At 40.6% G+C, this 26936-nt stretch overlaps 1 protein-coding gene across 2 annotated transcripts in view; it reads left to right on the top strand.

Moving 5' to 3' along the window:
* The window catches only part of EFR3B (EFR3 homolog B), a 423284-nt gene that overhangs the window by 203830 nt on the left and 192518 nt on the right, over positions 1-26936 (top strand). For both annotated transcript variants that reach the window (XM_053709515.1, XM_053709514.1), the window contains exon 3: positions 16402-16529. In XM_053709515.1, the coding sequence (XP_053565490.1) occupies positions 16402-16529 (128 nt within the window). The remainder of the gene's footprint in view (positions 1-16401; positions 16530-26936) is intronic.

The raw sequence follows: 26936 nt of genomic DNA, 5'->3' as shown, positions 1-26936 counted from the left end.
AAAAAAAAACAAAAAACGTTTATTTCTGTATTTTTTTTTTCCTGCTATCAGGGTTAGTTATCCTTTGCTAATGGGAGCAATCCTTTGCTAAAATTGTGTTTTTTACAAAGATTTGATGCTATAACTTTTCAGTTTATTAATTTTCAACTGTCATAACTTTTTCTGTGCTTCTTATAGGCACAGTACGTTTTCATATTATAGTAAATTACTTGAAAAGTATTTCCAAGTTGCTAGTTTATTTGCTAGTGTGTTAAACATGTCTGATTCAGAGGAAGATATCTGTGCTATATGTGCTAAAGCCAAAGTGGAGCCCAATAGAAATTTATGTACTAACTGTATTGATGCTACTTTAAATAAAAGTCAATCTGTACAAATTGAACATATTTCACCAAACAACGAGGGGAGAGTTATGCCGACTAACTCGCCTCACGTGTCAGTACCTGCATCTCCCGCTCGGGAGGTGCGTGATATTGTAGCGCCGAGTACATCTGGGCGGCCATTACAAATCACATTACAGGATATGGCTACTGTTATGACTGAAGTTTTGGCTAAATTACCAGAACTAAGAGGTAAGCGTGATCACTCTGGGGTGAGAACAGAGTGCGCTGATAATATTAGGGCCATGTCAGACACTGCGTCACAATTTGCAGAACATGAGGACGGAGAGCTTCATTCTGCGGGTGACGGTTCTGATCCAAACAAACTGGATTCAGATATTTCAAATTTTAAATTTAAGCTGGAAAACCTCCGTGTATTACTAGGGGAGGTGTTAGCGGCTCTGAATGATTGTAACACAGTTGCAATACCAGAGAAAATGTGTAGGTTGGATAAATATTTTGCGGTACCGGCGAGTACTGACGTTTTTCCTATACCTAAGAGACTTACTGAAATTGTTACTAAGGAGTGGGATAGACCCGGTGTGCCGTTCTCACCCCCTCCGATATTTAGAAAGATGTTTCCAATAGACGCCACCACATGGGACTTATGGCAAACGGTCCCTAAGGTGGAGGGAGCAGTTTCTACTTTAGCTAAGCGTACCACTATCCCGGTGGAGGATAGCTGTGCCTTTTCAGATCCAATGGATAAAAAGTTAGAGGGTTACCTTAAGAAAATGTTTGTTCAACAAGGTTTTATATTGCAACCTCTTGCATGCATTGCGCCTGTCACGGCTGCAGCAGCATTTTGGTTTGAGTCTCTGGAAGAGACACTTGAATCAGCTCCATTAGATGAGATTACACACAAGCTTAAAGCCCTTAAGTTAGCTAACTCATTTATTTCAGATGCCGTAGTACATTTAACTAAACTTACGGCTAAGAATTCCGGATTCGCCATTCAGGCACGCAGAGCACTGTGGCTAAAATCCTGGTCAGCTGACGTTACTTCTAAATCTAAATTGCTTAATATACCTTTCAAAGGGCAGACCTTATTTGGGCCCGGGTTGAAAGAAATTATCGCTGACATTACAGGAGGTAAAGGCCATGCCCTGCCTCAAGACAGAGCCAAACCTAAGGCTAGACAGTCTAATTTTCATTCCTTTCGTAATTTCAAAGCAGGAGCAGCATCAACTTCCTCTGCACCAAAACAGGAAGGAGCTGTTGCTCGCTACAGACAAGGCTGGAGACCTAACCAGTCCTGGAACAAGGGCAAGCAGGCCAGGAAACCTGCTGCTGCCCCTAAGACAGCATGAATCGAGGGCCCCCGATCCGGGAACGGATCTAGTGGGGGGCAGACTTTCTCTCTTCGCCCAGGCTTGGGCAAGAGATGTCCAGGATCCCTGGGCGTTAGAGATCATATCTCAGGGATACCTTCTAGACTTCAAATTCTCTCCCCCAAGAGGGAGATTTCATCTGTCAAGGTTGTCAACAAACCAAATAAAGAGGCGTTTCTACGCTGCGTACAAGATCTTTTATTAATGGGAGTGATCCATCCGGTTCCGCGGTCGGAACAAGGACAAGGGTTTTACTCAAATCTGTTTGTGGTTCCCAAAAAAGAGGGAACTTTCAGGCCAATCTTGGATTTAAAGATCCTAAACAAATTCATAAGAGTTCCATCGTTCAAAATGGAAACTATTCGGACAATTTTACCCATGATCCAAAAGGGTCAGTACATGACCACAGTGGATTTAAAGGATGCTTACCTTCACATACCGATTCACAAAGATCATTACCGGTGTCTAAGGTTTGCCTTTCTAGACAGGCATTACCAGTTTGTAGCTCTTCCATTCGGATTGGCTACGGCTCCGAGAATCTTCACAAAGGTTCTGGGTGCTCTTCTGGCGGTACTAAGACCGCGAGGAATTGCGGTAGCTCCGTACCTAGACGACATTCTGATACAAGCTTCAAGCTTTCAAACTGCCAAGTCTCATACAGAGTTAGTACTGGCATTTCTAAGGTCGAATGGATGGAAGGTGAACGAAAAGAAGAGTTCTCTCTTTCCACTCACAAGAGTTCCCTTCTTGGGGACTCTTATAGATTCTGTAGAAATGAAGATTTACCTGACAGAAGACAGGTTAACAAAGCTTCAAAATGCATGCCGTGTCCTTCATTCCATTCAACACCCGTCAGTAGCTCAATGCATGGAGGTGATCGGCTTAATGGTAGCAGCAATGGACATAGTACCCTTTGCACGCCTACATCTCAGACCGCTGCAATTGTGCATGCTAAGTCAGTGGAATGGGGATTACTCAGACTTGTCCCCTACTCTGAATCTGGATCAAGAGACCAGAAATTCTCTTCTATGGTGGCTTTCTCGGCCACATCTGTCCAGGGGGATGCCATTCAGCAGGCCGGACTGGACAATTGTAACAACAGACGCCAGCCTACTAGGTTGGGGCGCTGTCTGGAATTCTCTGAAGGCTCAGGGACAATGGAATCAGGAGGAGAGTCTCCTACCAATAAACATTCTGGAATTGAGAGCAGTTCTCAATGCCCTTCTGGCTTGGCCCCAGTTAACAACTCGGGGGTTCATCAGGTTTCAGTCGGACAACATCACGACTGTAGCTTACATCAACCATCAGGGAGGGACAAGAAGCTCCCTAGCAATGATGGAAGTATCAAAGATAATTCGCTGGGCAGAGTCTCACTCTTGCCATCTGTCAGCAATCCACATCCCGGGAGTGGAGAACTGGGAGGCGGATTTCTTAAGTCGTCAGACTTTTCATCCGGGGGAGTGGGAACTTCATCCGGAGGTCTTTGCCCAAATACTTCGACGTTGGGGCAAACCAGAGATAGATCTCATGGCGTCTCGACAGAACGCCAAGCTTCCTCGTTACGGGTCCAGATCCAGGGATCCGGGAGCGGTTCTGATAGATGCTTTGACAGCACCTTGGACCTTCGGGATGGCTTATGTGTTTCCACCCTTCCCGATGCTTCCTCGATTGATTGCCAGAATCAAACAGGAGAGAGCATCAGTGATTCTAATAGCGCCTGCATGGCCACGCAGGACTTGGTATGCAGATCTAGTGGACATGTCATCCTGTCCACCTTGGTCGCTACCTCTGAAACAGGACCTTCTGATCCAGGGTCCCTTCAAACATCAAAATCTAATTTCTATGAAGCTGACTGCTTGGAAATTGAACGCTTGATTTTATCAAAACGTGGTTTTTCTGAGTCAGTTATTGATACCTTAATACAGGCTAGGAAGCCTGTTACCAGAAAGATTTACCATAAGATATGGCGCAAATACTTATATTGGTGCGAATCCAAGAGTTACTCATGGAGTAAGGTTAGGATTCTGAGGATATTGTCTTTTCTACAAGAAGGTTTAGAAAAGGGTTTATCCGCTAGTTCCTTAAAGGGACAGATTTCAGCTCTGTCCATTCTTTTACACAAACGTCTGTCAGAAGTTCCGGACATTCAAGCTTTTTGTCAGGCTTTAGCTAGGATCAAGCCTGTGTTTAAAACTGTTGCTCCACCATGGAGTTTGAACTTAGTTCTTAATGTTTTACAGGGGGTTCCGTTTGAACCCCTTCATTCCATTGATATCAAGTTGTTATCTTGGAAAGTTCTGTTTTTAATGGCGATTTCCTCGGCTCAAAGAGTCTCTGAGTTATCTGCCTTACATTGTGATTCTCCTTATCTGATTTTTCATTCAGACAAGGTAGTTCTGCGTACTAAACCTGGGTTCCTACCTAAGGTGGTCACTAACAGGAATATCAATCAAGAGATTGTGGTTCCATCTTTGTGTCCTAATCCTTCTTCGAAAAAGGAACGTCTGCTACACAATCTAGATGTAGTCCGTGCCCTGAAATTTTATCTACAGGCAACTAAGGATTTTCGACAAACGTCTTCCCTGTTTGTCGTTTATTCTGGTCAGAGGAGAGGTCAAAAAGCTTCGGCTACCTCTCTCTCCTTTTGGCTTCGTAGCATAATACGGTTAGCCTATGAGACTGCTGGACAGCAGCCTCCTGAAAGAATTACAGCACATTCTACTAGAGCTGTGGCTTCCACTTGGGCCTTTAAGAATGAGGCTTCTGTTGAACAGATTTGCAAGGCTGCAACTTGGTCTTCTCTTCATACTTTTTCCAAATTTTACAAATTTGACACTTTTGCTTCTTCGGAGGCTGTTTTTGGGAGAAAGGTTCTTCAGGCAGTGGTTCCTTCCGTATAAAGAGCCTGCCTGTCCCTCCCGTCATCCGTGTACTTTAGCTTTGGTATTGGTATCCCATAAGTAATGGATGATCCGTGGACTGGATACACTTAACAAGAGAAAACATAATTTATGCTTACCTGATAAATTTATTTCTCTTGTAGTGTATCCAGTCCACGGCCCGCCCTGTCACTTTAAGGCAGGTAATTTCTCCATTAAACTACAGTCACCACTGCACCCTATGGTTTTCCTTTCTCTGCATGTTTTCGGTCGAATGACTGGTAATGGCAGTTAGGGGAGGAGCTATATAGCAGCTCTGCTGGGTGAATCCTCTTGCACTTCCTGTTGGGGAGGAGTTAATATCCCATAAGTAATGGATGATCCGTGGACTGGATACACTACAAGAGAAATAAATTTATCAGGTAAGCATAAATTATGTTTTTGTCAGGCACGTTTGTTTGCACTGCGACCCATGTGGGTCCTAGGAAAGATACAGTACACCCACGGTGGACGGGGCCTATTTTCGCGCGCTCCGTCGCACAGTCTTCTTCAACGTCGCATAGCTAGCAGAGACTGGAGGCTTAAGTTGTCTGCACTCGATAAGTCCTTTCACTATATATCCGGCAACAGGTTCATTCCGGGGGCAGGTAGGCGCCACAGCAGAGCTGTGGCTTTGTGCAGGGGCCAATAAATTGAATAAATAATAAAATTTATGTTCTGAGTGATAATATTGTATTTGGGCTTATCTTGCAAGTGGATGCAATATTAAGGAGTGTTTTAGGCACATTAAAATAGTTTTTTTCTTGCTAAAAAGCGTTTTTGCAGTTTTTAGCAAAATAGTTGCTCTTTTAAAATTTAAAGGCGCAGTACAGTTTTTTTGGTATTAATATTTTTTCCGTTTTTTAGGATAATCAAAACTCAATATTTAGTAAGGTATGACTATTATCAGTACTGCTAGTCTGTTTAACATGTCGGACAGTGAGGCTGACACTCCTTGTTCTATGTGTTTAGATGCCACTGTGGAACCCCCTCTGACTTTTTGTCCCTCGTGTACTGAGAGGGCTTTACAATGCAAAGCACAAATTTTTTGTAACGAAAATGTGTGTAAAGATGATTCTCAGGCTGAAGGGAATCAGGGTGTACCGCCAGCTTCTCTCACAACCTTTAACGCCCACCTAAGCGACGCCTGGTTCTTCAACCGCGTCTAATTCATTTACTCTGCAGGATATGGCTGCAGTTATGTCAACTACCCTTACAGAGGTGTTATCTAAGTTGTCAGTGTTACAGGGTAAACGCAGTAGGACAGAGGACAATGTGAATACTGATCACTCTGATGCGTTGTTGGCTCTTTCCGATGTACCCTCTCAGGGATCTTCTATCTGAGGGGGAATGGGATCTTTTATCTGAGGGGGAACTTTCCGAATTGGGAAGTGCGTTACCTCAGATAGACTCGGACGTCATGTCCTTTAAATTTAACCTTGAACACCTCCGTCTTTTACTTAGGGAGATTTTAGCGACTCTGGATGATTGTGACCCTATTGTGGTACCACCAGATAAGTTGTGTAAGATGGACAAATACTTAGAGGTGCCTGCTTACACTGCCGTTTTTCCGGTTCCTAAGAGAATTGTGGAAATTATTAAGAGGAAATGGGACAGACCGGGGATCCCGTTTGCACCCTCTCCTAATTTCAAGAAAATGTATCCTATATCTGACACTGTTCAGGACTCCTGGCAAACAGTCCCTAAGGTGGAAGGAGTTATATCTACCCTGGCTAAGCGTACAACTATTCCTTTTGAGGACAGCTGCGCTTTCAAATACCCTATGGATAAGAAATTGGAGGGTATTTTAAAGAAAATGTTTATTCATCAGGGTTTCCTCTTGCAACCTACGGCATGCATTGTACCAGTTACAACTGCGGCGGCTTTTTGGTTTGAGGCCTTAGAAGAGTCTCTTAAGACTGAGACTCCTTTAGAGGATATCTTAGACAGAATAAAGGCTCTCAAGCTGGCTAATTCTTTTATCACAGATGCCGCCTTTCAAATGTCTAAGTTGGCGGCTAAGAATGCTGGATTTTGGTTAAAATCTTGGTCTGCTGATGTGTCATCTAAGTCAAAGCTTTTGACTATTCCTTTCAAGGGTAAGACCCTATTCGGGCCTGACTTGAAGGAAATCATTTCTGACATCACTGGAGGTAAGGGTCATCTCCTACCTCAGGATAAGACTGTTAAACTGAGGGGTTAACAGAATAATTTTCGTTCCTTTCAGAACTTTAAAGGAGTACCCTCTTCTTCCTCTTCCTCCGCCAAGCAGGAAGGGAATTTTGCTCAGGCCAAGTCCGTCTGGAGACCCAACCAGGCTTGGAACAAGGGTAAACAACCCAAGAAGCCCGCTGTTACTACAAAGACAGCATGAAGGGGCGGCCCCCGATCTGGGACCGGATCTAGTAGGGGGCAGACTTTCTCTCTTTGCCCAGGCTTGGGCAAGAGATGTTCAGGACCCCTGGGCACTGGAAATCGTGACCCACGGGTATCAACTGGAATTAAAAAAATTTCTCCCAAGAGGGAGATTTCTTCTTTTATGATTGTCTGTAGACCAGATAAAAAGAGAGGCGTTCTTAAGTTGTGTAAAAGACCTCTCTACTATGGGAGTAATTTGTCCTGTTCCAAGACTAGAACAGGGGCGGGGGTTTTACTCCAATCTTTTTGTGGTTCCCAAAAAAGAGGGAACGTTCAGACCCATTTTAGATCTCAAGAGTCTAAACAAGTTTCTCAAAGTCCCATCTTTCAAGATGGAGACCTTTCAAACAATTTTACCAATGATCCAGGAGGATCAATATATGACTACCGTGGACTTGAAGGATGCATATCTTCATATTCCTATCCACAAGGATCATCATCAGTATGGCTTTATGGCTTAAAACTTGGAATGCTGATATGTCTTCTAAGTCTACTCTGCTTTCCCTTTCTTTCCAGGGTAATAAATTGTTTGGTTCTCAGTTGGATTCTATTATCTCAACTGTTACTGGAGGGAAAGGAATTTTTTTACCACAGGATAAAAAATCTAAAGGTAAATTTAGGTCTAATAATCGTTTTCGTTCCTTTCGTCACAACAAGGAACAAAAACCTGATCCTTCATCCTCAGGAGCGGTATCAGTTTGGAAACCATCTCCAGTCTGGAATAAATCCAAGCCTTTTAGAAAATCAAAGCCAGCTCCTAAGTCCACATGAAGGTGCGGCCCTCATTCCAGCTCAGCTGGTAGGGGGCAGATTACGTTTTTTCAAAGAAATTTGGATCAATTCCGTTCACAATCTTTGGATACAGAACATTGTTTCAGAAGGGTACAGAATTGGCTTCAAGATAAGGCCTCCTGCAAAGAGATTTTTTCTTTCCCGTGTCCCAGTAAACCCAGCGAAGGCTCAAGCATTTCTGAAATGTGTTTCAGATCTAGAGTTGGCTGGAGTAATTATGCCAGTTCCAGTTCTGGAACAGGGACGGGGGTTTTATTCAAATCTCTTCATTGCACCAAAGAAGGAGAATTCCTTCAGACCAGTTCTGGATCTAAAAATATTGAATCGTTATGTAAGGATACCAACATTCAAAATGGTAACTGTAAGGACTATCCTGCCTTTTGTTCAGCAAGGGCATTATATGTCTACAATAGATTTAGAGGATGCATATCTGCATATTCCGATTCATCCAGATCACTATCAGTTTCTGAGATTCTCTTTCCTAGACAAGCATTACCAGTTTGTGGCTCTGCCGTTTGGCCTAGCTACAGCTCCAAGAATTTTTACAAAGGTTCTCGGTGCCCTTCTGTCTGTAATCAGAGAACAGGGTATTGTGGTATTTCCTTATTTGGACGATATCTTGGTACTTGCTCAGTCTTCACATTTAGCAGAATCTCATACGAATCGACTTTTGTTGTTTCTTCAACATCATGGTTGGAGGATCAATTTACCAAAAAGTTCATTGATTCCTCAGACACAGGTAACCTTTTTTTGACAGACAAGAGACGTCTAAAATTGATATCAGCTTGTCGAAACCTTCAGTCACAATCATTCCCTTCGGTAGCCTTAGGCATGGAAATTCTAGGTCTTATGACTGCTGCATTGGACGCGATCCCCTTTGCTCATTTTCACATGCGGCCTCTTCAGCTCTGTATGCTGAACCAGTGGTGCAGGGATTACACAAAGATATCTCAATTAATATCTTTACAACCGATTGTATGACACTCTCTGACGTGGTGGACAGATCACCATCGTTTAGTTCAGGGGGCTTCTTTTGTTCTTCCGACCTGGACTGTAATTTCAACAGATGCAAGTCTTACAGGTTGGGGAGCTGTTTGGGGGTCTCTGACAGCACAAGGGGTTTGGGAATCTCAGGAGGTGAGATTACCGATCAATATTTTGGAACTCCGTGCAATTTTCAGAGCTCTTCAGTCTTGGCCTCTTCTAAAGAGAGAATCGTTCATTTGTTTTCAGACAGACAATGTCACAACTGTGGCATACATCAATCATCAAGGAGGGACTCACAGTCCTCTGGCTATGAAAGAAGTATCTCGAATTCTGGTATGAGCAGAATCCAGCTCCTGTCTAGTTTCTGTGGTTCATATCCCAGGTATAGACAATTGGGAAGCGGATTATCTCAGTCGCCAAACGTTACATCCGGGCGAATGGTCTCTTCACCCAGAGGTATTTCTTCAGATTGTTCAAATGTGGGGACTTCCAGAAATAGATTTGATGGCCTCTCATCTAAACAAGAAACTTCCCAGGTATCTGTCCAGATCCAGGGATCCTCAAGCGGTAGCAGTGGATGCATTGTCACTTCCTTGGAAGTATCATCCTGCCTATATCTTTCCGCCTCTAGTTCTTCTTCCAAGAGTAATCTCCAAGATTCTGAAGGAATGCTCGTTTGTTCTGCTGGTAGCTCCAGCATGGCCTCACAGGTTTTGGTATGCGGATCTTGTCCGGATGGCCTCTTGCCAACCGTGGACTCTTCCGTTAAGGCCAGACCTTCTGTCGCAAGGTCCTTTTTTCCATCAGGATCTCAAATCCTTAAATTTAAAGGTATGGAGATTGAATGCTTGATTCTTAGTCAAAGAGGTTTCTCTGACTCTGTGATTAATACTATGTTACAGGCTCGTAAATCTGTATCTAGGGAGATATATTATAGAGTCTGGAAGACTTACATTTCTTGGTGTCTTTCTCATCATTTTTCCTGGCATTCTTTTAGAATTCCGAGAATTTTACAGTTTCTTCAGGATGGTTTGGATAAAGGTTTGTCTGCAAGTTCCTTGAAAGGACAAATCTCTGCTCTTTCTGTTCTTTTTCACAGAAAGATTGCTAATCTTCCTGATATTCATTGTTTTGTACAAGCTTTGGTTCGTATAAAACCTGTCATTAAGTCAATGTCTCCTCCTTGGAGTTTGAATTTGGTTCTGAGGGCTCTTCAAGCTCCTCCGTTTGAACCTATGCATTCATTGGACATTAAATTACTTTCTTGGAAAGTTTTGTTCCTTTTGGCTATCTCTTCTGCCAGAAGAGTTTCTGAATTATCTGCTCTTTCTTGTGAGTCTCCTTTTCTGATTTTTCACCAGGATAAGGCAGTGTTGCGAACTTCTTTTAAATTTTTACCTAAGGTTGTGAATTCCAACAACATTAGTAGAGAAATTGTGGTTCCTTCATTATGTCCTAATCCTAAGAATTCTAAGGAGAAATCATTGCATTCTTTGGATGTAGTTAGAGCTTTGAAATATTATGTTGAAGCTACTAAGAATTTCCGAAAGACTTCTAGTCTATTTGTTATCTTTTCCGGTTCTAGGAAAGGTCAGAAGGCCTCTGCCATTTCTTTGGCATCTTGGTTGAAATCTTTAATTCATCATGCTTATGTCGAGTCGGGTAAAACTCTGCCTCAAAGGATTACAGCTCATTCTACTAGGTCAGTTTCTACTTCCTGGGCGTTTAGGAATGAAGCTTCGGTTGATCAGATTTGCAAAGCAGCAACTTGGTCTTCTTTGCATACTTTTACTAAATTCTACCATTTTGATGTGTTTTCTTCTTCTGAAGCTGTCTTTGGTAGAAAAGTACTTCAGGCAGCTGTTTCAGTTTGAATCTTCTGCTTATATTTTCAGTTTTTTTCTTTCTAAGATTTAAACTTTATTTTTGGGTGTGGATTTTTTTCAGCGGAATTGGCTGTCTTTATTTTATCCCTCCCTCTCTAGTGACTCTTGTGTGGAAGATCCACATCTTGTGTAGTCATTATCCCATACGTCACTAGCTCATGGACTCTTGCTAATTACATGAAAGAAAACATAATTTATGTAAGAACTTACCTGATAAATTCATTTCTTTCATATTAGCAAGAGTCCATGAGGCCCACCCTTTTTTTTTTTGTGGTGGTTATGATTTTTTTGTATAAAGCACAATTATTCCAATTCCTTATATTTATGCTTCACACTTTTTTCTTATCACCCCACTTCTTGGCAATTCGTTAAACTGATTTGTGGGTGTGGTGAGGGGTGTATTTATAGGCATTTTGAGGTTTGGGAAACTTTGCCCCTCCTGGTAGGAATGTATATCCCATACGTCACTAGCTCATGGACTCTTGCTAATATGAAAGAAATGAATTTATCAGGTAAGTTCTTACATAAATTATGTTTTTTATCAAATTAACCCTTGCCGAAATGGAAATTAAAAGCGAGGACCAAATTTCCAGATCAGCTTTAATTTTCTGAAACATCGGATAAAAATTCAGTTTTTACCAATTTTCTGGGTTTCTATGTAGAACTATACCCAAATACCACAAAGAATCCACCAGTGTAAATGGATGATCTAAAATCTTGGATCCAGTTTTACAGAGCCATAGCAATTCACTCTTATTAAAATTTATTTTGTAGCCTGAGAATGAGGAGAAAAAGTTAAATAAACTTTTGTTTGTTGTACATTATCAAGGAAAACAAGCAAATTGTCTGCATAAAGAAGAATTTTTAAACTATGAGTACCCATTGATATTCCTGATAAACTATCCCTCAACTATATAGCAAAAGGCTCCAATGCTAAATTAAAAAGTAAAGGAGAGAGAGGGCATCCATGCCTAGTCCCTCTCTTAAGATATATCTTTGGAGATAGGCAACCATTAATACATAAAAATGATATAGGGTTTTTATAGAGATTACAAATAAATTCCAGAAATTGGTTTCTAAATCCAAATTTCTCTAAAGCTGTAAATAATTAATTCCAATTAATTGCATCAAATGCTTTTTCTGAATTAACAGCAAGTATAGCTGCTTCCCTATATTGTTTATATTCATCTTTATTTAAATGTAAATTCTAGATATAATCTAGGAACGATGTGACTTTCCGAATGTTTTGGAGTGAGTTCCTAGCTTTCATAAATTCTGTCTGGTCTGGATGAATAATTTTATCCAGCAGCACATCTAGCCTTGAAGAGGCAATGGAAGTCAATATTTTGTAATCTGCATTCAGAACTGAAATAGACCTATAGGCCCCCGGATCCAAAGGATCCTTACCTTTCTTTAATATTAGATAAATATGTGCCGCAGAAAAATAACTTGACATTTTATTACTTGAATGGAAATAGAAATTAAATAAACTGACTAATGGAATATTGATTTCTTCTTTTAAAATGTTATAAAATTCTATCAGTAAACAATCCAGTCCCGGGGCCTTATTGACACTAGCAGATTGAATAACTTCTAAGATCTCTTCCTCTGAGATAGGCTGATTCAGCACTTGAAGTTCCTCTTCATGTATCCTGGGCATTTTGGTCTTAGTCCAGAAGTTCGTAGTTATCCAAGTCAACCTCTGATTCTGTATACAGTTGCTGAAAAACCTTAAAGAACACTTTATTAATATCATCAAAAGTATATTATCAACTTTAATAGCTGAAATAAGATTTTTATTCTTTCTGATTTTCACTAATTTAGCCAAGTACTTCGCCGTATTCCCATAAAATCCTCTAAACTGATAATTAATTTTATGTTCCTCTTCCTGAGATCTTTGTTTTAAGAAAATATCCCTTTCCCTTTTAACCTTAAAATATTTATCCCAATTATATGGGGAGTTATCAATATAATAACTTCTGAAAGCATTTCTAACTTGAGCAGCTAATTGGGATTCCGTAGCCAGAACTTTCTTTCTCCAACTACAGAGGTAGGATTTAATTTCCCCCCTCATTACAGCCTTAGATGCTTACCAGAAAGTCTCAATTTTATTGAATTGGGCAATATTAAATGTAGTATATTCCTTCCACTTCTATATACCTTCCTTCTGGATCTACTTCAAATCTTATAATCTTGTAATCTAAATTTTTATGAAAAAGGATCACTTCCCCAGATCTCCTTTTGACTGCCGGAGCGGCAACTATTTGCCCCACCCATTTACATCTCAATTTAGGGAGTTCTGACTCTTTAAGATGTGTTTCCTGCAGCATTACCACGTCAGGATTAAATTTAGCAAGATATTTAATAATAAGTTTACGCTTCCTGGGGGATGGTCTACCCCCAATATTCCAAGAAAGAATATTAATCTTAACTGTAATCGCAGCCATCACAATCTCATGAATACAACATATTTTTCCCTAAGGTCTATGTAAGACAAAAAAGCAGGGGAGCGAGAAAAAAAAAAAAGGCACAAACCAAACAAATACCCCCCCCCCCAAAAAAAAGATAAAATAATAAAAAATAATGCAATACTCTGACAATGTATACAAGGAGCAGCCCTTTTGATGACAAAGATAACCAAGCTATGCAAATTGTTTACAACTAAAAACATTTCAAACAGTTTCCAAAAACCTATTCTTGCAGGCACTTAAAAATAAAAAAAGACTTGACCAAATAAACTTTGCACATGGCCAGAGAATAAATCTCCCCATTGTACTATCTAGTACCAATAAATTCCTGAGCTTCTTGTGGATTGTTTAAGACACGTCTGGTACCATTATCTTCCACTGTGATCTTTGCGGGATAAATTAACCAAGCTTTCATGACTTTATCACACATTTTTGTACAGTACGGAATCATTTGCTTTCTCTTAGAGGAAGTTTCGAGGGAAAAATCCTGAAATAATAAAAGTTTATTTTTATCAAATATAAATGACTCAGTTATTCTGTATAGCTTTAGGAATTCTACCTTATTTTGGTATCTAATTCATTTAAAAATACACATTCTGCTTCTGTTTGGGGAAATGCCAATAGGTTTCCTGGGGCCAATCCTATGCCCCCTTGCCCCCTTTCAACTGCTAGTGGGAGCTGATGCGCCGGGAAACCTAGCGCTTGAGGGAGTAATATTGACGTAACCTTCATAAGGTCTTCATAATCAGAGGTTTCTGGGAGACCAACAATTCTTATATTATTCCACCTGGAAAGATCTTACAGGTCTTCCAGGCGTGTTTGTAAATTAGTGATTTTAACCTCTTGACTTTGCACTATATTGTCTTGTGCATTAACCAGATTTTCCAGACCTGAAATTCTATTTTCTGCCTCATTTATTCTTGACGCAAATTGCTTAACCTCATTTGATAAAGACACAATGGGGCCCATTTATCAAGCTCCGAATGGAGCTTGTGGGCCTGTGTTTCTGGCGAGTCTGAAGACTCGCCAGAAACACCAGTTATGAAGCAGCGCTCTAAAGACCACTGCTCCATAACCCTGTCCGCCTGCTCTGAGCAGGCGGACAGGAATCGCCGGAAATCGAGTACGATCGGGTTGATTGACACCTCCCTGCTGGCGGCCGAGTCAGCAGGGGGTGGCGTTGCACCAGTAGCTCTTGTGAGCTGTGGTGCAATGTTAAATGCGGAGAGCGTATTGCTCTCCGCATTCAGCGAGGTCTTGCGGACCTGATCCGCACTCTCGGATCAGGTCCGCAAGAACTTTAATAAATAGGCCCCTATATCTGAAGATATACTGTTAAGATCTTTTTTTTTAATAATATCAAACTGTGGAGTGAACATATCTGCTAGCTGAGATAATAAAGTTTGTGACTCAAAAGAGTGTGTAACTAAATCTATAGATGGTTCTAAAGTAGTATCTACACTTATTCTTCCTGTCCTTAACTTTTGGAGGCATTATGGTGGAATTTAGTTTCGCCTGTGTGATAAATCTTTCCATGAGTTATACATGTATTAACAAGGAGAAATAAAAAACAAACAAAAAAACACTGCAATATAGTAGTGGTTCAAAAAATAAAAGGCAAACAATAATGTGTCTAACAATTGTTACAGAACAAGGTTCATATGTGAAAATCTCCATGTGAGGGATCTTTCCCTTTTTTTATTATAGAATAATCTGTGCAGTCAGAGCCTATTTTGTGTACTGAAACATCCTTTAAAGAAACAGACAGGAAGTAATAATGAACATAGCTCCTCTATAGATTTTGTAGGGAACACCCTACCCCAACTACTCCTATACCAAAAACCAGTTTATCTGCAACAGCCTAACTTTGTGCTACTTAGCATACATTTATCATATACCCAATATATATCATGGGCAAAAATAAACAATACAGGGTTAACCAAACAAGACAAGTCCTTCTTTAAATTTTCAGCTTTCTTTCTCCCAGGTTCTTATATACTCTATGTGTTCCTTTTTCCTTTTAACTCCTTCTTCCAAGCTTAATATGAGGAAAAAAGGAGACCAAAAAGGTCCCTGTTCAAAATAGGGAGCACAAACAAATAGTGAAGTAACAAATAACAACTTGCTTCTTTCCACAAGTTCTTCACGAACTGAGGGTTATTAGATAGTTCCCTAACACACACAAGGGGATGATTATCAAGGCTGCAATTCAAAAACTCTACAGCAGGGACAATCTTATAAAGTCCCGTATAGGCAGCTACCACTACTAGCTGAGATTTTAAGAAAACAGTCTCCCCTTTATGCGTTGTATATACTCTATCTAACACCGTGAGATAGGAACCAATAAACAGATACTTGTGGTGCTTACAGCTGAAAGTCAGAAGGCTCCTTAACGACCCCACAATGTTTCAAGCAGGGAACAAAAATGAATTGGGTCTTACAAAGTTCACTTTTGCGCTTTCCTCCAGACAAAGATGATCTTAAATCGAAATAAGTATAATGAGGCCACAAACAGGTAAGCAACTCCTTAGAACATTAATCTCGCCTTGGGGCGCACAGCAACAGGGCAAGTGCCACGGTATCTTCAGTATATTCTTTTTCAGTAGCCGGGTGATGCTCTCCACTGTGAGGAGGATGCGCGCCCACGGATCCCTCCGCAGGCTTATAGCCCCGTCCTACAAATACGATCAGATTGATTGACACGCCCTGCTAGCAGCCGATTGGCCGCGGATCTGCAGGGGGCAGCAATTCACCAGCAGATCACAAGAACTGCTGGTGCAATGATAAATGCTGACAGCGTATACTGTTGGCATTTATCGATGGGCAACGATGTGCAGCACATTGTTAAATATGGGTTTTATGGTGTTTCAGGTTTACACATGAGTAGGGTGTTTTTTTCCCACTGTTTTGGCTCCATTGACTTCTATGGCAGAATAGGTTATCACGTGCACGATATTGTAAGTTTGGCTATACTCTATGGAGATCTTTTGTAATGCAGTGTTTAATTGCTGATAATTGGATATACTATGCAAGTATCCATGTATTAAAATAGATTAAGTAGATCAGAATCATAACATGACATTCCCTTTAACTGCAGATATTATCTGTAGGTTGTATCCGTGTACTATCAGAACATGAAATTCTCTTGATCCTTAAAGTCTATTCGATATATGTTAAAATGTGCACAGTTTAATGACTGTACCCTACTGCTCTAACATTTTCAGGATGGACTTGTTAAAGCCAACATGGAGAAGCTGACGTTTTACGCCCTGTCGGCTCCAGAGAAATTGGACCGTATCGGCGCCTATCTGTCAGAGAGGCTGAGCAGGGATGTTGCCAGGCACCGCTATGGGTATGAAAAACTAATCCAATGCTCTTAAATTATTTGAGGAAATTGCAGAACGTTTTAACTATGACACAGAGTGAAGATTCTGAATGAATAAATGTAGTCTTTAAAACAAGATCCTTTGGCGAAAGTGACAGCTCACGAAACATTAGCAGAATAAGCTGTATGACTAATGATAATTACAGTTAAAAGCTTTTAGTGTGTGCCATCAGTTACATTAGCAATTGCTGTGAATGTTAAATACATGGTATCTATCTAGCATGATTATTTTTACAGCCTAATAACCAGATTCCTGGCATGTAACTATTAGTTTTTAAACTACATTTATGTTATCTTTGTTACTATGCTAAAGAAGTTGTGTTCCCTATACTGAAGCGCTTTCCGCCCTCAGTCCATAATTAAATTCTAATGTTAATTTTTCCCCTGGAAGACTCTGCTTCTCAGCTGTGTGTGTGCGTTTGTGAGCAGGAAATTAAAAGAAATGGGTTTTAGTGTTACCAATTACTTACAGAACTTGGCTAAATCTAAATTAATTGAAGCCTGATTTTGAAAAAGAGATCACTTTGGTATGCAGAATTCTATAAATGGTCCTTTTACTAAGAAAGTTATGCATAAAAGGACATATATCATTTTGAGATTCTATTAAAAAATGTATCATTATGTGTAGTAAAAAGCTTTTCAATATACTTAAAAGGAATAGAAAGGTCAAAATTGAAATGTGCATGAGTGCATTTAAATTTGAAATAGTAATCTTTTTGCTGTATTTCAGCAACATACAGACATATGCAGTGAGAGCGCTGTGCACTAGCATTCACATTCCACACCTTCTCGGAGAGCAGTGGCTTGTATGACACAAATTATGGGGTAGATTTACTATATGTAGAACGGACATGATTTGCTGTAGCCAATCATGGCCACTCGACATCGCTAAATTTATCATTGCACAAGCATTTCTAGTTAAATGCATGTGCAAGAGCGCCTTTTAACTGGCGGACAATCAGCCACTAGCAGGGGCTGTCAGGTTAAGGAGCAGCAGTCTTATGACCAATGCTTTTTATCTTCTGTTTTATACTAACCTGAAATTTTAGGACTCTCGAGCAGCATTCGCTGCTTCATAAATGGAGCCCAAAGTCTTCACTGATGGAGTAAACACCACCTAGAGCTCTCTGAGCATATTGTTTGAATCTCTATGATCTAATCATGCGTAGCATATGTGCGTATGCCGCTGAACCAGTAATAACTTTTATTAGGATCATTATTGCTAATGGAAGTATATTGCATACATTCTTCTATTTAAATCTGAAATGCAGTTATGTACATTTCAATGTAGACCTTTTCGATCACTTGAATGATTTATTTTGCCCCTTTTTCCTGTGATTTAAATATGAAAACGTGTTATTTTTTCTGATTCTGATAACTGTAAGAACAGACTTGACAAGCCTAACCCTTGTACATATCAGCAGAAGTGATGATATTGCACACTTTCATTAACAGGATTACAGCAGCAAGCCTTCTATTCCAGAAACAAATCTGGATTGTCTTCTCTAAATAAGACAAGTGGTGGTGATGAAGGGGTGGAGTTAATCAACTTAATTTTTTTTCCCAAAGTTTTCTTTATCATTCATATAGAGCATGTGATTTTAAACAACTCTCTAACTTACTTTTATTATCAAATTGTCTTCATTCTATTAGTATCCTTTGTCGAAGAAGTAGCAAGGCACTACTGGGAGCTAGCTGAACACATCTGGTGAACCAAGGACGAGAGGCATTTATGTGCAGTCACCAATCAGCAGCTAGCTCCCAGTAATGTATTGCCGCTCCTGGACCTACCTAGGTATGTTTTTAAATTAAGGATACAAAAAGAACAAGCAAATTAGATAACAGAAGAGAATCTGAAAGCTGTTCAGTCTGAATAATGAAAGAACATTTTTGTTTTTCTTGTCCCTTTAAGAAAGGCTTCATACTTGTTAGGTGTGTAAATTGTATGTCCCTTTAGAATAGTGTGTATTTGTTTTACCTAAGGAGGGGTATTGTAAAATATATCAAATGTTTTCTGTATTTATGTTATGTTAAATTTGCTTAAATGAATTGAGTGAGAGTAAATGGTAACATGAGGATATGGATTTATTTTTGGTTCATACAGAGGTACCGGCCCTACCGGGTGTCTAATATGCTAGATATTCTGACTTTGTTCTACCTGGAAGGTCAAGTGACCACTCAATGGAAAGAGGAAGTGTAAGGTGCAGAAGGGCTGAATCAATACCTGCTTCAAGGTATACTCCAAAGCTGGGGAGGATATGTCACCTCTTTCCCTTCCCTGTTGAAGATGTCTAGCTTTATGCTAGGAGTAATACTGAATAAAGTTTGTTGGTATTTGGGGTGTCCCACTGAAAATGTGTAAGTGTGTTTTATAGTACATAGATTTTCCATCTTAAGACTTAGATTGGTTTCAGGGTATTGAATATAATAGTACTAGTCCTAAAGCCCAATCACACATTTTTTGCAGTACATCGGTCCCACCCCTTTCTCTCTCTCCCTTCCCCTCTCTTTTGCTCTCTCTCCCCCTCTCTCTTTTGCTCTCGCTCCACCTCTCTTTTGCGCTCTCTCCCACCACCTCTCTTTTGCTCTCTCTCTCCCCCCTCTCTTTTGCTCTCTTTCCCCTCTCTTTTGCTCTCTCCCCCCTCTCTTTTGCTCTTTCCCCTCCCTTTTGCTCCCTCTCCCCCCTCTCTTTTGCTCTCTCTCCCCCCTCTCTTTTGCGCTCTCTCTCCCTCTCTTTTGTGCTCTCTCTCCCCTCTCTTTTGCGCTCTCTCTCTCCCCCTCTGTTTTTCGCTCTCTCTCCCCCTCTCTTTTGTGATCTCTCTCCCCTCTCTCTTTTGCGCTCTCTCTCCCCCCTCTCTTTTGTGCTCTTTCTCTCCCCCTCTCTTTTACGCTCTCTCGCTCCACCTCTTTTGTGCTCTCTCGCTCCACTTCTCTTTTGCTCTCTCCCCCTCTCTTTTGTTTTCTCTCCCCCTCTCTTTTGCTCTCTCTCTCTCCTCCCTCTCTTTTGCTCTCTCTCCCCCTATCTTTTGTGCTCTCTCCCCCCTCTCTTTTGCGCTCTCTCACCCCTCTCTTTGGCACTCTCTCCCCACTCTCTTTTGTGCTCTCTCCCCCTCTCTTTTGTGCTCTCTTTCTCCCCTGTCTTCTGCGCTCTCTCTCCCCCTCTCTTTTGCTCTCTCTCCCTCTCTTTTGTGCTCTCTCGCTCTCTCTTTTGCGCTCTCTCTCTCCCCCTCTCTTTTGCACTCTCTCTCCCCCCTCTCTTTTGCGCTCTCTCTCTCCCCCTCTCTTTTGCACTCTCTCTCCCCCCTCTCTTTTGCGCTCTCTCTCTCCCCCCTCTCTTTTGCGCTCTCTCCCTCCCCCTCTCTTTTGCGCTCTCTCTCTCCCCTCTCTTTTCCTCTCTCCCCCCTCTCTCCCCCTCTCTCTCTCCCCCTCTCTTATTTTGCTCTCTTTCTCCCTCTCTCTTTTGCTCTCTCTTTCCCCCCCTCTTATTTTCTCTCCCCCCCTCTCTTTTGCTCTCTCTCTTTCCCCCTCTTATTTTCTCTCTCACCCTCTTTCCATCCCTCTCTTTTGTGCTCTCTCTCCCCTCTCCCCCCTCTTTTACTCTATCCCCCCTCTCTCCCCCTCTCTCTCTCCCCCTCTCTTATTTTGCTCTCTTTCTCCCTCTCTCTTTTGCTCTCTCTTTCCCCCCCTCTTATTTTCTCCCCCCCCTCTCTTTTGCTCTCTCTCTTTCCCCCTCTTATTTTCTCTCTCACCCTCTCTTTTGCTCTCTCTCTCTCCCCCTCTCTCTTCCCTCTATTTTGCTCTTTCCCCTCTATTTTGCTCTCCCTCCCCTCTTTTTTGCTCTCTCCCCTCTCTTTTGCTCTTTCCCCTCTCTTTTGCTCTCTTACACTCTCTTTAGCTCTATCCCACCTCTTTTGCTCTCTCCCCCTCTCTTTCTATCTCATTCCCCTCTCTCTCTCACCCTGCCCCCGCCACACCCGTCCACGCTCATGCCCGTCCACGCCCACTTCCGCCCACCGTCACCGTGCGGCAGCAGATCAGGTAGACTCTAAGGCCAGGTGTGTTTGTCCTTGTGCTGTCTCTACTGCGCATGACAGCTTCGGATAAGCACACTTGGGCTCTATTTATCAAGGTCTGTCGGACCTCGCTGAATACGGCGAGCAATACGCACGCTGTATTCAGCATTGCACCAGCAGCTCACAATTGGCCGCGAGTCAGCAGGGGGTGTCAATCAATAGATAGATATAGATAGATAGATCGTACTCTATCGGGTTGATTTCCGGGAATGTCTGTCCGCCTGCTCAAAACATGCGGACAGGTTATGGAGCAGCGGTCTTTGTGACCGCTGCTTCATAACTGCTGTTTCTGGCGAGCCTGCAGGCTCGCCAGAAACACGGGGCATCAAGCTCCATTTTGAGCTTGATAAATATGCCCCTTGGCCTTTTATATTATAGGATGATATCCTGGATCGGTATAATTTCATTGTGCAAGTTTAAACTACACACAATAGTATATTAGCCCATATGATGTATATCGCCTGTCAGTTAATTAGAACGTACCTATAGGAGGTCGTTTTCTCCCTGACAAGCTGACTTTTTAAAAACAAAATATGCAGATTGTGAATATAACACCTTCCCTATAATATTTAAGGTGACATTGTAGAGATGGGGCAACACTTAAATTCACCAGCACCCCACATTTCATCTAACAATAGTAGACAATTAGTACAGAGAGGCTGTTATTTAGAAAGAATAACTATACAATGATTGAGGTTTGCTCATATAATAGAAGATACACTGGTATAGTACAAACCATAGTAATGTATTCACTGTTGCTGGATGCTGTGCACAGTCAAGGTAACACTGAACCAAACAGTGCTAGTCCCAAAGGGTGATACATAGGGCCCAATTCTAAAAAAAAATCAACAATTTCAGGTGCAGCCCTCATAGAATTCTATTAAAAAGCGGCTGTCCCTGTGACAAGATTTTTCTCATAGCAATGGAGAACGAGGTACACATGGAGAACCCAGCGTATGTTTAAACCTTTAGTATTATGCATAATACAAATCAAATAATGTTGTTTACAGTGCACTTTACCTTTAAGATCGCTGTTATTTTCGTATGCATATGTTTTCCTTGCCACCTGAGAAAAATCAGCAAGAACGGGGGTGAAATGTTTTACAGAATTACACTGGGATTTGAGAGACAATTTCATATACATCCATGTTCAGCCCATTTTACGATAAAGCAACAATTACGCATTGTATTTTGTATTTTTAAGTATGAATTTCTATGTTTTTTTGCACATCCAGTGTACTTAAATTACGATTTACGCTGTGCATATTTAAACATTCCATGGAAAGCCAGGTTAGAATATATAGGAGTTTAACAAGAACATATATTGTAATGAAAACCATTGGTACTATTAATACCACCAACCTGACGTCAGTGAAATGGTTGATAGATGCATCCTATAAAGGCACTCATTTAAACAGAATTAGTGCTAATGCATTTATACCACAATGAGGAAAAGGCACAGCCCCAAACTACTGTGCTCATCTCCTAACATAAGAAAGGGATATTATTTTGTAAATGAGAGCAGCCATTACAGCAAAGAGTTAATGTGGGTTGTCTAGAGAGATATAGGTGACAATACTGGCTGTAAGGTGATGGCAAAAATAAAAAGATGCTATTCTTGGCAAAATAATGCAGCCCAGACACCAAACTCTCTAGTTTCCAAATAAATCCAGGTTTGTAGAAACATATTAAAAGAGAAGGTGTGTAACCCTGACATAGTTTGTGCTAAGTGACATGAGTTATGGAGCAGCCATGTTGCCTTGTGAAAGAGGGAGGGATTATCCCAGATCTGCTTTTAATATCCTCTGGTAGAGAACGGGCTCTCAATAGCCTTCCTTACAGATGAAGCCATATTTGAAATTAAACCCAGAGATGAATAACCAATCATTTACAAGCAGTTGGGTAAAATCTTCCAGCCAAAATAGGTCTGCCCTGTGATCAGTGTACTAGAGACTAGGTAGTGGTACATGGAACTGATGCTTATTGTCTCATGATTAGGATCTAATAACTACATTTTTTTATAACTCCCCTTTCATTGCAGATTCACATCACGACATCCTCCCAGAAGTCATTGCTGCTTTTGTTTTAGCAAGAAAAAACGCCTTACTCTTCTGAATGATTTTATATCAGTGCCTTTAACATCTCCCAGTAGCCCTTATTAAGCTTAAAGGGACATGAAACCCAAATTTTTCTTTCATGATTTAGAAAGAGCATACAATTATAAACAACTTTCTAATTTACTTCTATTATCTACTTTGCTTCATTCTCTTGATATTCTTTGCTGAAAAGCATATCTAGATATGCTTATTAGCTGCTGATTGGTAGCTGCACATAGATGCCTACTGTGATTGGTTCGCCTTGTGCATTGCTATTTCTTCATTAAAGTATATCTAAAGAATTAAGGAAATTAGGTAATAGAAGTAAATTGGAATGTTGTTTAAAGTTGTATTCTCTACCTTAATCATGAAAGAAAATGTTTGGGTATAGTGTCCCTTTAACCATCCTATAAGTGTCTGCAATTGGAAAGATTTGATTGACAGGTTTATTTGCTGAAAATAAACTTCTCTCTGCTCCAATATTCTTGTTAAAGGGACATAAGAGCTATAATGAAAGCTGGGTTATTTGCATATATTTCATATCTCAGAGTTAAATTAAAAAGAATTTTGAAATATATTTTGTGAAGCTGCTAAATATATACTTAACAGGAATATAGCCCAGTTATGGCTCCCGATCTAATAGGTTTTTAAATTCAAAAGCATCCAATAAAGAAGCCAATGATAAGTTGTTTATAATAAGCTTCTTTTCAAATACATTTGGGGCAAGATAACACTCCTTATACTTTGCATGGGGATTGTTTGACAGCAATGTTCCAATCCATTAGAAAACACTTCTCCAGCAGCTTTTTTCACAGGATTTCAGGACTTTGTAAAATTCTACACATTAACTTCTTGATAAACACTGGTGCAGCTTCTTTTACTCAATATTAATATTTTTGTGCATGCTCAGATCACTTGCTCACATGCTGATAAACACAGTCGGCTAGATTACGAGTTTGGCGTTAGCCATAAAAAGCAGCAATAAGGGGTCCTAACGCTGCTTTTTAACGCCTGCTGGTATTACAAGTTTGGCAGGTACAGGTGTACCGCTCACTTTTCTTCCGCGACTTTTCCATACCGCAAATCCCCTTACGTCAATTGCGTATCCTATCTTTTTAATGGGATTTGGCTAACGCTGGTATTACTAGTCTTGGAAGAAGTGAGCGGTACAGCCTCTACCTCCAAGACTCCTACCGCATATAAAAGTCAGTAGTTAAGAGTTTTATGGGCTAACGCCAGAATATAAAGCTCTTAACTAAAGTGCTAAAAAGTACACTAACACCCATAAACTACCTATAAACCCCTAAACCGAGGCCCCCCCACAGCGCAAACACTAAAATACATTTTTTTAACCCCTAATCTGATGACCAGACATCGCCACCACCTACATTATACCTATGAACTCCTAATCTGCTGCCCCTAACATCGCCGACACCTACATTATATTTATTATCCCCTACTCTGCCGCCCCCAACCTCGCCGCCACCTACCTACAATTATTAACCCCTAATCTGCTGGCCGGACATTGCTGCCACTATAATAAATGTATTAACCCCTAAACCGCCGCACTCCCACCTCGCAAACACTAGTTAAATTTTATTAACCCCTAATCTGCCCCCTCCCAACGTCGCCGACACCTACCTACAATTATTAACCCCTAATCTTCCGACCCCAACGTCGCCGCTACTATAATAAAGTTATTAACCCCTAAACCTAAGTCTAGCCCTTACCCTAACACCCCCCTAACTTAAATCTATTTTTAATAAATCTAAATAAAATTACTATAATTAAATAAATTATTCCTATTTAAAACTAAATACTTACCTGTAAAATAAACCCTAATATAGCTACAATATAACTAATAGTTACATTGTAGCTATTTTAGGATTTATTTTTATTTTACAGGAAACTTTGTAGTTATTTTAACTAGGCACAATAGTTATTAAATAGTTATTAACTATTTAATAAATACCTAGATAAAATAAATACAAATATACCTGTAAAATAAACCCTAACCTAAGTTACAATTGCACCTAACACTACTCTATAATTAAATTGATTACCTAAACTACCTACAATTAAATACAATTAAATTAAATAAACTAAATTACGAAACCCCCCCCCCACTAAATTACAGAAAATAAAAAAGAAATTACAATATTTTAAACTAATTACACCTACTCTAATCCCCCTAATAAAATAAAAAGCACCCCAAAATAATAAAATTCCCTACCCTACACTAAATTACAAATAGCCCTTAAAAGGGCCTTTTGCGGGGCATTGCCCCAAATGAATCAGCTCTTTTACCAGCCCTTAAAAGAGCTTTTTGCGGGGCATTGCCCCAAAGTAATCATCCAATCCGGCAAGAAGAGGTACTCCAGAGAGTCTGAAGTCTTCATCCTATCTGGGCAGAAGAGGACATCCAGACCGGATGAAATCTTCATCCAAGCGGCATCTTCTTTCTTCATCCTTCTGGAGTGGAGCGGCACCATCTTGAAGACCTCCGACTCGGAACATCCTCCTTGCCCAATGACTAGACGACGAATGACGGTTCCTTTAAATGACGTCATCCAAGATGGCGTCCCTCGAATTCCGATTGGCTGATAGGATTCTATCAGCCAATCGGAATTAAGGTAGGAAAAAATCTGATTGGCTGATTCAATCAGCCTATCGGATTGACCTTGCATTCTATTGGCTGTTCCGATCAGGAATTCGAGGGACGCCATCTTGGATGACGTCATTTAAAGGAACCGTCATTCGTCGCCTAGTCGTCGGGCAAGGAGGATGTTCTACGTCTTCAAGATGGTGCCGCTCCACTCCGGAAGGATGAAGAAAGAAGATGCCGCTTCGATGAAGATTTCTTCTGGTCTGGATGTCCTCTTCTTCCCGGATAGGATGAAGACTTCGGACCCTCTGGAGGACCTCTTCTTGCCGGATTGGATGAAGAGTTCGGCCCGGCTGGGTGAAGACGGCTCAAGGTAGGGTGATCGTCAGGGAGTTAGTGTTAGGTTTTTTTAAGGGGGGATTGGGTGGGTTTTAGAGTAGGGGTGTGTGGGTGGTGGGTTTTAATGTTGGGGGGGTATTGTATTTTTTTTACAGGTAAAAGAGCTGATTACTTTGGGGCAATGCCCAGCAAAAAGCCCTTTTATGGGCTGGTAAAAGAGCTGATTACTTTGGGGCAATGCCCCGCAAAAGGCCCTTTTAAGGGCTATTTGTAATTTAATGTAGGGTAGGGAATTGTATTATTTTGGAGGGCTTTTTATTTTATTAGGGGGATTAGAGTAGGTGTAATTAGTTTATAATATTGTAATTTCTTTTTTATTTTCTGTATTTTAGTTTTTTTCCCTGTAATTTAGTTTATTTAATTGTATTTAATTGTATGTAGTTTAGGTAATTAATTTAATTATAGAGTAGTGTTAGGTGTAATTGTAACTTAGGTTAGGGTTTATTTTACAGGTATATTTGTATTTATTTTATCTAGGTATTTATTAAATAGTTATTAACTATTTAATAGCTATTGAACCTAGTTAAAATAAATACAAAGTTGCCTGTAAAATAAAAATAAATCCTAAAATAGCTACAATGTAACTATTAGTTATATTGTAGCTATATTAGGGTTTATTTTACAGGTAAGTATTTAGTTTTAAATAGGAATAATTTATTTAATTATAGTAATTTTATTTAGATTTATTAAAAATAGATTTAAGTTAGGGGAGTGTTAGGGTTAGACTTAGGTTTAGGGGTTAATAACTTTATTATAATAGAGGCGACGTTGGGGTCGGAAGATTAGGGGTTAATAATTGTAGGTAGGTGTCAGCGATGTGGGGGGGGCAGATTAGGGGTTAATAAAATGTAACTAACGTTTGCGAGGCGGGAGTGCGGCGGTTTAGGGGTTAATACATTTATTATAGTGGCGGCGATGTCCGGTCGGCAGATTAAGGGTTAATAATTGTAGTTAGGTGGCGGCGAGGTTGGGGGCGGCAGATTAGGGGTTAATACATATAATGTAGGTGTTGGCGATGTTAGGGGCAGCAGATTAGAGGTTCATAGGTATAATGTAGGTGGCGGCGGTGTCCGGAGCGGCAGATTAGGGGTTAATAATATAATGCAGGTGGAGAGGATAGCGGGGCGGCAGATTAGGGGTTAATAAGTGTAAGATTAGGGGTGTTTAGACTCGGGGTTCATGTTAGGGTGTTAGGTGTAGA

This window comes from Bombina bombina, chromosome 4 (genome assembly GCF_027579735.1).
Source record: "Bombina bombina isolate aBomBom1 chromosome 4, aBomBom1.pri, whole genome shotgun sequence".
Lineage (NCBI taxonomy): Eukaryota > Metazoa > Chordata > Amphibia > Anura > Bombinatoridae > Bombina > Bombina bombina.
This window is presented reverse-complemented; position numbering and strand designations above follow the sequence as displayed.